This window comes from Gopherus evgoodei, chromosome 1 (genome assembly GCF_007399415.2).
Source record: "Gopherus evgoodei ecotype Sinaloan lineage chromosome 1, rGopEvg1_v1.p, whole genome shotgun sequence".
NCBI lineage: Eukaryota > Metazoa > Chordata > Testudines > Testudinidae > Gopherus > Gopherus evgoodei.
In genome coordinates, this window is record NC_044322.1 from 179,073,096 (window position 1) to 179,086,723 (window position 13,628).

The following is a 13,628-nucleotide window of genomic DNA, read 5'->3' on the forward strand; positions in this document are numbered from 1 at the left end:
GCAGAAAACAGGAAGAGTCAGAATCACATGACCAGTCAACTTTCCGCAGGCTACCAGCAAACCTCAAACCAAAAGTTTGGAAAGGAGCATTTAAAGGAAACATATTTTAACCTATGGAAGATGCTAAAAGAAAAAAAGCAAATTGTCTTTTTCCTAGCAAAGTGCTATATATCATTTACAAAGCCAGTGCTACATATCCTTAATACAGCATATTTCTAAAAGATGAGATGAACTGCCACCTCTAATTTTATTCTATTATGATTACAACTACACTGGCAAAATTCAGATAGTTCAGTGGGAATGATAACAGTCATGGGAACTGCAGCATAAATAAAACACAAGCTTGTTTTAAAAATTTCACACAATAACCACCATACAATCCTTCTCTGATTGGCACACAAAACAGGATAACCATTGCAAATTGGTACCATGTGTTGGCTGTTCAGAGGCCAGTGTAAAATGAATTAGTGTTCTAAAGTCATTTCTTATTAGACAGGAGGTCAGCTATAGCTTACACTTCAGTGGAGTTAAGTGACACAGTGGTGACAACGTATATGATCTGTGTACATTATTGCTTCTCAAACTGTGCATTTGAGTTTTGGTGGTGTACACTGTGTTTAAGGGACTGGAGGCTCTCCACAGCAAGAGTGACAGATTATAACTGTGTTCCTTTGAAAAGACAACTTGAAGACACATATACCAAACTGAACAGCCAACTGTGCAGAATCAAACAATTTTTTTTTAACCTTCTCAATAAGAAACTTGATCAAAATCAACATTTTACTGGAAGAAAAAGAGGATAAGAGTCAGATAGGAGCCAAAAGTTAACCAAATATTGGGAATACCTCTGGACCAAAAAAAAGCTACCACCCTATTAACCTTTATTAAAATACCTGTATATAAACATGGACATTACAGATGACCCCATAAATACTAAATGTTACAGATTCCCAAGTTGGACATAGCAACAAGACTGATAATGTGATCCTGGTTATTCTTTGATTCAAGAAATAGAGAGCAAATCTTGAGTAACACAAAAGTCAAGATGCTCAGTAAACACAAAGGAAATAAAGATCCAATTTTAAACAGACCCAGATTCTCTGACTGAGTAAGGAAAACAATATTAGGCCTTGTCTATACTAGAAAAGATTTGCCAGTGTAACTGTCTACCCTAGTGCTTCGGCCAACATAGCTATGGTGGTAAGGGGTAAGTTTTTTTTCACATTCCTAAAATGACAATTATGCCAGCAAAACTTAAGCGCAGATCAGGCTCCTAGCCTGAGTGAACCAAGATTTAAAGCTAATTATACAGCACTGTACCAAAATAAACCTGTATTTTAAAGTACTGTATTACAAAAGCTGCTAAATACTTCCTGAGTAACAGAAAAGGATCCTGATTAATTAGTTACTGAAAACCACTGTTACGATGAGTAAGGGTATTCTGCTGACTCAAAGTCATCTCTTGGAAAGCTAATAATACATTTGTAGTTTCTCTGCATTAACAGAGGATCATCATAAGAGACTTTCAGTCCTTGCCCACAAACACAAAAAACAAAAACAAACAAAAGCACTCTCTACTCTGCTCCCCCAATAAAACAAACTCCCAACATGTTTAGCACCAATTCAGCTAAACCAGTAGGAATTTTTGTAAATTCTCCCAGTTTAGGTAAGGTATTAGTGCACTTTAATTTTTTACATAATTTGCTAGTATACTTTCTATAACATATTATTTGTCTTATTATTTATTTAAATCTGTCAGCATGTAAACTCTTGATTGTATCCATTAGGATTTGGAGCTGTTACTTGGAAGACAAAATTTACAACCTGAACTAAAGGTTTTTTCACATACATTTCAGGGGAAATAAGTTATAGAAAATGTAGTACAAGGGAGATTTTTCATGTTACATATAGCTGATAAATATTGCTGGATATTGAAACTAAAATAATTTTAGACTAATATGCTTTTGCATCAGTTTTTTGGGTTGAAAAATTAATGAACTCTGAATCCTCTGAACTGCAGAGGTTTAATATTTACTCAGATGATACAATGCAAACAGTTTTACTGTACACTCTTTGGAGCGGTGTAAATAATAAACTACCAGCAGTAGCAAGATTTAGTAGTAGAGTTCTTGGTAATTCAACTTTTTTTTTTTCCAGGCTGAATCATTAGTTGAAATTTAACAACCACCAACCACTTCCAAGTTTAAATTCCAAAAGGGAAAGAGAAAGGAATCCTCAGCTACAGACTACTGCCCACTGGTCTGACAGCCATAGCTAGGTTTACAGTAGAAACTCTCCAGTGACACAGTTGCAGTGCTTCAGCACAGACATTAAGGTCTGGTCTATGGGAGAGGGCGGGGATCCATCTAAGTTATTTGCGTAGCTGAAGAAGTTAAAGTTCCTTAGTTCGACTTACCTGGCCGTCCTCACGGCGGTTAGTCGACCACCGTGGCTTCCCCATCGACTATGCTTACTCCTCCTGCCGAGGAGGAGTACAAGCGTCGATTCGGGCATCGATTACAACCCACCGATCTGGCGAGTAGTGTAGACATGGCCTTTCTACACAAACAGAAGGGGTTCTTCAATCAGTGTAGTAAATCCACCTCTCTGAGATGTGGTAGGTAGGGTCAACAGAATTCCTCCATCAATCAAAGGATGACTACACTGGGACTGGGACTGACTTTACTAACCCTCTCAGAAGTGTGAATTTTTCACAACCCCGAGTGATGTAGCCAGGTTGACCTAACTTGCTAGAATAGATCAGCTCCATGATTGTTTTGATTACTTGTCAGACATAAATGACAGAAAGAAATGCATGCATGCAGACCTACCAGATGTTACACGTCTATAATCCAAGCTCCAGTACAATAATTAAGGGCTATTCAAGTACATCTCACCAATAATGGCATTTTAAGTCAATTTATTGGTCACAAAAGATGTCATAATTGCAGTAGAAGAAAATGAAGTTCTCTACTATTCACAAAACACAGGTACTGGTAGCAAGACTTTGCAAGAGTAGCTTGCTAACTTGATATTGAACACTTCAGGAATGAGAAGATAAATTTAGTCCATGTCCATTCAGCCTTTCCCCTCCCTGCTGAAACTGCGAGAAAAAAAAAAAAGTGCAAACTATTGCTAATTGTGACAGCAATCTTTAGAAGTTGGCACATCTCTTGAAGGCTTATGTTAACTAGAAAGCAGTACTACTTTAATGATACCAATATAGAAAAAACAGCACAACTCCACAGTAAGGACAGTTATACTGGTGTAGTTATTCCCATATGGGAAGGCGAGAATAACTATACCAGTACACACTTTTATAGCCACATCCATACCTGAGTTTTACTGGTACGACAATTTTGGTTAAATACATCTCCCACCCACCCCCACACAGTTACACTGATAAGAGAAAGTGCAGACAGCCTTAAGGCTATGTCTACATGAGCATTTTTGTCGGTAAAACTTTTGCTGGTCAGGGGTCTGATAAAAACCACACCCGATCAACATAACTTTTACTGACAGAAGCGCCAATGTGGATACCACTATATTGGCGGGAGATGCTCTCCCACCAACATAGCTACTGCCGCTCGTTGGGCGTGGTTTTATTATGCCGATGGGAGAGCTCTCTTCTGTCACTACACTGGGGACCTCACAACAGCACAGATGCAGTGGTACAGCTGTGCTGCTGCAAGGTCTGTAGTGGAGAGTGTCATCAACTCATTTCATGTTAACCAACGAACAGCAACAGATAGTACCGATTTGCAGCAGTGACAGAGTTGAAAGGTTCCACATCACCACTAGCTGCTTAAATCCAACTGGAAAAATGCAATTGACAAAATCATTAAATATACAATCTTCAATTTTAATAAGACCTCCATATATATTTTACAATCGTTATATTACTCCATTGTTATATGCTCAGAATAGCTTCCACTTTAAATATCCAATGATATCAGTATTTGTATTTTACATTTAACTAACACTTTTCACTCCATATTTTATATGTACAGCGTAGCACCTTTCTCCACAGAGAATTACAAGGAACATTATAAAATATGGGTACTATCCTCCAATCCTTAGTCATGTGAATTTTTTTTCTTTAGGTAAGTATCCCATGAGTTCAACAGGACTGCTCATGAGGGAGTTTGAAGACTGGGCCCTGCATACCTGTACCACCACTGAAGTACAGCCACCTTTGAAGTGAACAGAAGCAACATGAACTTGCACTCCAGAGCACACTGCACAATGATGGGGGGATGTGATTTTACTAGAGGCTCAGCACACAATACTATTCTTTTACATATGTACCACAGGTTATTTAGGAACCTCTACTCATCACATCTGAGCACAGCCTGAGAGAATCTGCACATTTTAACTATATTTACATAAAGAAATTCAGACGTTACAATTGCGACAGTCCCCTCTCCACTTCTCCTCAGGCATGACAAATGGCACCTTGGTTACTATAAAAACATGCTCCAACTAGACTGATCCACTCACTGAAATGTATTGATTTCACAACCTTACATAGACAAACAGATTTTGTTAATAACTTTCATGCTCAATCAAGATACAGATGGAAAACACTCCAGAACTATAAAGGCCTGGGGAGAGCTGCTCTAAAGATTTTCTCAGGGAAGGACTGGACGGAAGAGAGGGAAACGGTGATATATTTGGGGGGGGGGGATGAGGGGATGGTGTGTAGGGGAGGGCACAGAGAAAGGGGCTGTGGAGGCGGGAGGGGCGAGTTGTTTACAGTGGGTGAATGGCTACACCCCACATATGTCCTGGTGAGAGAGAAATTCATGGGGCGGGGCTGATAGGACCTAATGGAGAAGAGACATCATGGGATACTGTATCTACAAGGCTCACAGCAGCCACTGCCACAGCCCCCAGCCCGCACCCCGCGTCCCCACCACCCCCAGCCCAGCCCAGCCCAGCCCAGCCCGCACCGCCGCCGCCGCCCAGCTGGCTCCCTGCTAAGGTCACAGCGCGGCGTTCGGGCTCCAAAGCCGGGGCCCTCGCGTAGCCCAGCGGGCGCAGGAGGGCTCCGCCGGCGGCGCGGGCTGGGCCGCGGGTGCCCGGTCCGTACCTTCTGGGACTTGCTCTGCTGCAGCACGTTCTGCTCCACGGTCATGGCCCCGGCCCGGCGCCGCTGGCCGCGTCCCCCCGGCGCAGAGCAGCAGCAGCAGCAGGAGGCGACGGCGACGCGGGCAGCGGAGAGGCAGGTGCCAGGCCCGGAGTCGGGGAGGACTCAGGACGGGGAAGCCCGACTCGACGTACCGCGGACGTACCGCCCAGCGGAGCTGGAGCCCTGGCGGGGAGAGAGAGAGCGGGTGAGCTCAGGCCCGGCTGCCGCCTGCCACCCAGCCCAGCCCGGCCCGGGCCCTGGAATGTGCCGCCAGCTCCGCCCCCGGCTCGCAGCCCGGCCCGGCCAGCACCACAGCCAACCAGCGGCAGCTCTGTCCCACCACGGCCCCGCCCCGCCCCGCCTCTGCCTCCGCTGCCGCCGCCGCCGCCGCCGCCCTGATCTCTCCACGCTCCGCTCTCTCCCTAGCCAGTTATCAGCGGCCCTGTCTTCCCTCCGCCCCGCGCCTCGCTTGCCTGGCCGCTGCTCAGTAGTAGTACGGCTCTCTTCTGCCTCCTCTCCGCCTCGTGCTACTGCCCTCCCTCCCCACTCCCTTCCTAGTTCTTTACAACAGCAGCAACTTCTTCACAACCCTGGCCTCCCTTCCCACTCTGATCCCGCCTTCTCTTGCTCCCACCTAATCACTAGTGATCATATGTCTTATTGTATTGTCATAGTGCCTGGGATCAACAGTTTGTGGATCAGGACTATATTATCCTAGATACTGTACAAGCACAATATAGTGTACACCCTCCCCAAGCTAATACCTCTCCTCTCCCCCTCTAATCACTAATGTTCTTACATTCTGCCTTCTCCCTGTCTTAATCACTAGTGTTACACCCTTCTTTCTTCTTCACTTCCAATTCCTCTTCATACTTACTCAGCCCAAGAGGAGCAACAGGACTTCTGCTCTCTCCCCTCACTATCCAGTCACCAATGTCAATGTCCTCCTCACCCATCTCTTCCAGGGCAGCAACTGAGCTTTTACCTAATCATTAGTGTTACTACCCATCCTCTCCAGCTGCTGCTGCAGAAGAGGAGGAATTCCTACCCAATCATTCCAGTAACCTTCCTTCCCTTCTTCCACTAGCGCTACTGGCCTCCCTTTTACTCTTCAGCAGCAACAGTTTAGCTTCAACCAACTCCCTATTCATAGGCCTAATCCACACTACACAGTCAGGTCCACAGATAATGTTGACCTAATTATATCAATGTACACATTATAGCCATGTCCACCTATGTAAATGAGGCAGTGTTTATGTCCATACTGTATTAACCTACATTAGCTGTTAGCTATCTTGTTGATTTCAGGGCTCCACCATGGAGCTGTGAAATTGAGAAGAAAAGGGAGCAGCTAGAGCTTCTGGCAGGAGGCTCCCTGCTCCCAGCTCAGACAGCCCAGAAGCCAGGTGATTCCTGGCTGGAAGCTGCACAGAGCTGAGAACCCTGGCTCTCAGCCTCCCAAACTGTCCCTCTTCAGTCAGTAGAGGCACTCCTGGTGGGGACAGTCACTGCCAACAGAAGGAGAGCAGTGGAGACGTGATTCCTCCTCCTATTTGGAGCAGCAATAGAAGCTTATCTCTCCCTTCCACACCCAGGCATTAATGTTATTTCATCCCTCCATTCTCTCAGGTCATGCTTGGCAACTTCTGAAGCAGTCATCTTGTTCTCTAGAATCTCTACTTTAATTAGAAAAAAGTCTTCCCACATATGGTTGCAGACAAAATCGTAAAAAACATGAAACAAATGTAGTCAACTTAGTATCTGCCTGCATCTGCAGAAAGCCTGAAACAACAGCCCAGAGATGTGAAGCACTCCATTTTTCTCCTTGCGTTGTTAAATCATCATCCTGGGGCTTTTGAGTTAAATCTCAACATTTTTAACAATTTCACTGCTAAAAAATCATATAAGAAAGGAGAGGGAGGATCACAGATATGAAACATGTACTGTGACTGTCTTTTCATTTTGGTGTCATAATTGGAGGGATACCACCTTTGGAGCAAAGAAACAAGTGGGAGAGAACAGAGTTCTTAGTAAGCTGTCAGTCTATCTGCGGAGTGCAGTGGAGCATCCAAGCGCTACCTAGCCAATGTGCCTTCCCAACCCTGGAGAGCAGTAGGGACAGGATCTGCTCTGACAGGGGATGTGGAAACAGGTATGCTCTAATGGCAGCTGTTCCTGCCTCTTCCAGATTCTCTGCAGACTCAAGCAGTCAGCACTGCATTAGTCATATTTGGGTCAAGTTTTCTTCACGATCATGAGGGCTAGAAACAATTTGTTTAAAATGAAAGCTGAGATTCTCACTTCATCATGTGATGCTGGGTTCTGTCGCCCAAGACACATGCTTTTTTGTGTCTATGGTGTATCTGAAACCTATCAAGAGAGAGTCAGGTCCAGCTGAGCCCATTTGATCATATCTTGAATGTCTGCAAAATACACTATGAGCAGTGCCTCATTTTGGCATTTCAAACAATAATGCCGTCAAGGGTAAATGCAGGTGAGCTGAGTTTACCTACTTCTCATTTGGGAATATGGAGTTTATGTTAGTTTACCCACATTTTTTTTTTAAATCACTATACCACTGATCTCAAGTGAGCCGAGTTTGCAGGAGAAGCACAGGATTGCCAACCACAAGAATTCAAAAATTGTAAGTTAGCTCCCAAAAATCATGAGATTTTAACAAATGAATTAGAGCTTCTTTTTATTTGCCTTCTGAATGTTCAGCCTTTAGGGTTCACAATTTCAAGTATTCTCTGCAACTGGAAGAACTAGAAACTTACTTTGTTAAAAATAAAAGCTGAGTTGTTGATATAAAAACATGACCCCAAAAGTTGAGGCTTTAAGAAAAATATCAAATAACATGAAACTCATGATAAATTCACAAGAGAAGGGAGCACTAACATCACTAGAGTTTTTCCCCCAATTCAATCCTTGTTACATCCTCACAGGCTCACCTCCCACCCTACACAGTCATTCAAATTACTATTGCCCTCCTCCTCTTCCTGTTCATCTTTTACCCCAGCCTCACACTCAAACTCATAGTTCTAATACCTTATGTGAGTATATGTGTATGGCTTATTTAAATATATATCCTGAAGCTGGACAGAAGAGAGCTGGGGAAAGTTCTAAGCAAAAGCTTGGCTGTGAAGAGGAGAGAGAGTATTTTTAGGGAAAATAGAATTTTCCATAATCTAACAAAATTCTTAAATCAGTGTTAGAAGAAAGTGATTCTTTTTGTGATTCTCTACATTGTCATAAGGCTTTGGGTTTTCATTTAAACTGTAAACTCATTGGAGTAGGGATAATGTTACTGTATATCTGCTCCATGGCCAGAACATCAGTACCAGTGACAAAGCAAGCTTCGCCCACGTCACTGAGCAAGTGTAGGCCCAGTTATTTTCTTTAGCATCTGATTATTTCAGTCCAATATTTTTGCTTGTTTTTTTTTCTTTCCTTATTTTATGTTAGCTTTTGTGGGGGTAGTTTTGCAATTTGTTAACATTTGGTCTTCTAAGATTTGCTGATCAGAGACATAGTAGTAGCAGTTTAAAATGTTTTGGCCATCATTGCAGGTGGCCTAGGCAATTTATATGTTTTTAAAATAAAATTTAACAAAGAATTTACTGTAGAATAGGCAGCAAATACTGAGATTTGACAGTGATCCAAAGGTGCCTTTTCAGGGTTAAGAGCCGTGATTCAGACTCCACACTCAATCAAGGGTCGGCGCCACATGAGTAGTAGTACTTTGTTTCTTTATAAAAAATTTCTGTTGTATTGTTGTGCCCCAAAGACAAGACCAGGCTCTTTGTCCTTCAATTCAGTACATAATTTCCTCATAAATCCATGTACTTAAGTATATTGGGCTGTCATGTATTATTTTTAATATATTTTAACAGCTTTCTTCTAAACCACACTTGTATATTGTATTGGTGTATGGTGTTATGAACATAATTTTCAATCATGTATATGTACAATGTAAACATTTTTTAAAAATTAAAATGATAATTTAATAGTTTTCAAACATCTAAACATATGAGTCTGCCATCTCACCCTGCTCTAGGGCCCCTGCTCCTGTATATTGTGTAATCTGTCTACCAAGCTGCCTCAACCACCTGATACGCAGCTGCCACTACCCAAACAGCATAATACCCTTCTACCCACAAACATACACAGGAGCACAGCTGTCCCTATGCAAACCACATACCAAAATGCTTTCCTTACACACCATCAAAGCAGGAACGGGCCCCCAAAGAAAATGTTTTAAATAAACTTCAATTTGTGCCCCGTTTTAATGCATGAGCAAGATAACCTAAACTCACATTTTGTAAAATAATTTAAAAATTACAAATCATTTCTATACAGAGTAGTAATGATAATTTTTATATACACCTGACTAATACACTCCTGAAATAGGGATTTATAATTGAAATGCTGACAGTCTGCATCATAGCAATGCAAATTATGATTCTGTAATGCATATGGCACTGCTGAAAAACAGATGGAACTGAATTTTGAGTGCGATTTACAACAAATGTTCTATATTAAGTACATTTAACAAGATTGGAATTTACACTTAATTAGAGAACAACAGGAATTACATCTGGTAATCTTTTACTAAGAATTTTCTTTATAATATTGCTTTTTAAGCAGGACTCCTTAACAAAAACAAAACCAGTGTGTGAACTCTCCTTGCTAGTCTGCAGTGATCATTTAGCTCGCACAATCCCAGTGTTGTGACTTGTAGCTGACCTTATTGATGTAAGTGCACAGAAAGAGAAGTAAACAAAGATAATTGTTCATTTCTGATTCACAGGAAACAATTAGGACTGCAGCAGCAGCATCACATTTGCTTACTAGTCTGAGCAACCACAAACATATTTCTCTTAATGCTTACATTGCCTGCATACATAGGAGATCAACTGAATGTCAGTGGGAGTTAGGTATCTAACTGTCATTTGTACTCTTGAAAATTTCCACATAAATTGTCATTGTTAAGAGTTTAAAATCTTACACAATACAGTCCATAGCTATCTATGACACCACTGCCTGGAGCCTCATCTGTATCCTTACCTCAGACAACTCAAAAACACCAACACCCTAGCATAGGTTTCCTTATATACAATAGCCACCTCCAACAAAAACTTCCTGTGCTAAACAATTCACTTCAATGCTCCCTGAAATTTCCAACAGGATTGTTTCAACCCTTAGTTAAACACAGTCTCTGCAGAGTAACCTACTTTAACTGTTTATTTAGGTGGTCTAATGGTTAAAGCAGGGGAATGCAAGTTACAGCTTTTGGGTCTCTGTTTCTGAGTTTTTAATTTGTTGTATGACCTTGAGCAATCAATTTTTTAACTAAATAATCAAAACGTAGAATAACAAGAACAATCCCTGCAACTGAGATGATCTAGCCTATGTAAATGACTGCATCCCACTTTATCATATAAATCCACCAATTCACTGTAGCAATGCCTGATTTTCAGAGGAGTTGAGCACACATATATCTAGTTCACTTTAATGAAAGTTACAAGTGTTCAGTAATTCTGCGAATCTGGACTGCTGTCATCTAAGTTTATATAACCTTATATTTTGTTTGCTTTCATAGAAATGTAGGGCTGGAGGAGGCCTAAGGAAGTCATTGAATCCACCTCACACATGCATTGAGGCAGGATTAGACTATCCCTGACAGATGACTAACCTGTTCTTAAAACTTTAAGTGACAGGGATTCCCCAAGGTCCTCTGTTAACCTGTTCCAGTGTCTCAGTATTCCTATAGTTAGAAAGTTTTTTTCTATTTTCTAACATAAATTTTCCTTCCAGGGAGGGATAGCTCAATGGTTTGAGTACTAGCCTGCTAAATCACAGGTTGTGAGTTCAATTCTTGTAGGGGGCTATTTAGGGATCAGGGCAAAAATCTGTCTGATAATTGGTCCTGCTTTGGGCAGGGGGTTGGGCTAGATGACCTTCTGATATTCTATTCCTTGAAGCAAACTAAGCTCATTACTTCTTGTCTCACTCTCAGTGGACACAGAGACCAGTTGATCACCAGCCTCCTTATAACAACCTTTTACATATAAAGTGTAGTGCCCCAAACTTGACCACACTTTCACATTGATGAGATATTTTCATTGAGCTGTCCATATTGACACCCAAGCCCTTTTCTGAGTGGTTAGGTTACAGTTCATTTAGAGCTCAGCAAAGTGTACGAGCCATTCACAATAGTCCTTCCAATGTGCATTACCTGGCATTTGCCAACAGTAGAGCTGGTTGCAAAATTTCCAACTGAATTTCTTTCGATCAGAAAATTCCAGTTCATGAAAAGCAAAACTTGTTATGGAAATCTGTTGCTTTTTACAATATTTCATTTCAAGGGGAAAAAAATTGAAAAGGATTTTGATGAAGTTGAAATATTTTGTGTTGATATTTTTAGAATGAAATGTTTCAAAATAACTTTTGATTGATTGAAAATGAATTTTTTTTGGTGAGAATTTTGTTTTGTGGGAAATGTTCAGCTTTTGCTCTGTTTGTAACAGAGAATTTTTCAAAAATCACAAATTTTTCTGACATAGAAAATTCAGTTCCTACCCAACTCTAGTCAACAGTGAATTTCATCTGTCACTGATCTTCCCAATCTTCTCTTAATTTCTGTTTTAATCAAATAGAACAGCCTACAGTATCCCCTAACCAAGTCTGTCATACATGCAGGATCAAGGCCTCTTCCTTAATTAAATTATGAATGGCAACTGCTTCAGTAGCCAATAACTTACATTTGACAGCATGGATGGATAAATGAGGTCACTATCCACTAACATCTCATAATCTTGAGATAAGATTCCAAATAAGACCAGTAGGACTAGTTTTAAATGTCACTATTATTTGTATTACCATAATGCCCAGGAGTCCTGGGTATGGTCCAAGATCCCACTGTGCTAGGCATTGTGCAAACAGCCATTTTCTCTGCTTGTGACACATCCTTAATTAAAGTCTCTCATAGTCCACCATGACAAGGATTGAGGAACTAAGTCTTTGCTCCCATATAACATCATTATTAACAGGTTTCACTGTATTCAGTTCATAATAACATTGCAAGGCAGAGTTACCAGCCTGTCTCAAGTGTCTCTGCAGCAGAAAGGTGTTAAATTTTGTCTTTTTTATATTAGCTGTTGTATGTTGCAGAACTTGATAAGTGCTATTCCCCAAGAAAAAGAGAAAAAAGTTAAAATCTTAAAATCTCAAGACAAAAGGTAAAAGTCAAATAAACCCACTATGTCTGATTTAGCTTAACATCCAATTAGTGAGCACTCAGGCTGGGGCTAGTGATTGGTGTTGATTGCACCACATGCAAGGGACATATGCATTTCAATTTTCCTGATAAACTATCTTCAACCCTCCCACAGCCAGGCATGGAAACACCTGTCATTTTTCTGTACAAACTGTAGAGTGGTGGTTATGGTTTTCTACTAAGCTTTCAATTAAAAAAAAAATGAAGTGATAATAGGACTTGAACATATTAATGTATGTATAGGTTCAGGCCCATGCTATAATGTATCCTTGGCATGTATACTGAAAAGTATTCTAATATAAAATCTTTGTTTCTGGAATAACAAAAAATGTTTTCCCCATTTTTCAGCTCATGATTTGAGATAGCTCCACAGGATTAATTGACAGATGCAACAAGAATGTTGTGAGTCAGTAGGTATCTTAGGAAAAGAAAACCCTTTAATTTCCATTTTTCTGTTACGATTTTAACTGATAAGGCTGCCTCACTCAGATTTTACAGCAAAAATATGAATTAGTTACAGATCACTTTCATATCTCTGATTTGACATCTCTGATCTAAGTAGTTTGTTCCCCTCTCCTGCTTTGGGTGAACAAATCTGCATTTTAGTTTAAAATTGAATAAAAGAGGAAAATATAAAATGATTGAAATTGGGTTGGTCAACTTACTCAAAGAAAAAACAGTTGAATGTTCTACTGTAAAAACCATATATTGCTCTTGATCCATGCACAGAACTCCTATAGACAGCAACGTTATTGATGTCAACGAGCGTTCTGTGCATTGACGTAGGGCAGTATCTGACTGAATGTACAGCTGCATTCTCCATGAAGACACCACACACAGTATTTGACCCTAAGTGTACAGTGGGAGTCACAAGATCTATTATTTAAATTGTAATGACATTTCTATCCACAGTGGAATTGAATACTCCAAATGAAAATAAAATAGTTTAATATGCAAGACACTTAAAGCTGATCTTGTTGACAAACTTCACAATGACTCTTCCTCATCAAGTAAGATATATAAAAAGAAAGCCACCTAATAGTAATCTCAGATTACTGCACTACTACAGTATCAGATGTAGTGGAAGCAAGACATTTAAATGTTAAAACATGAACAGCTGAGGTGAAATATAAGACAAAGTGTGACACATTAAATAAACTGGAGCCCAATGAGATGAGATCAAAGTGTGTTGTGAGTCATATTACTTGACAAATAATC

At 40.7% G+C, this 13,628-nt stretch overlaps 1 protein-coding gene across 3 annotated transcripts in view; it reads right to left on the bottom strand.

The window, feature by feature from the left end:
- LOC115659575 (ubiquitin carboxyl-terminal hydrolase 25) overlaps nt 1-5,379 on the bottom strand; it is a 144,238-nt gene extending 138,859 nt beyond the window's left edge. For all 3 annotated transcript variants that reach the window (XM_030579940.1, XM_030579931.1, XM_030579922.1), the window contains exon 1: nt 5,093-5,379. In XM_030579940.1, the coding sequence (XP_030435800.1) occupies nt 5,093-5,137 (45 nt within the window). In that variant the 5' untranslated portion in view covers nt 5,138-5,379. The remainder of the gene's footprint in view (nt 1-5,092) is intronic.
- Nucleotides 5,380-13,628: the final 8,249 nt, after the last annotated feature.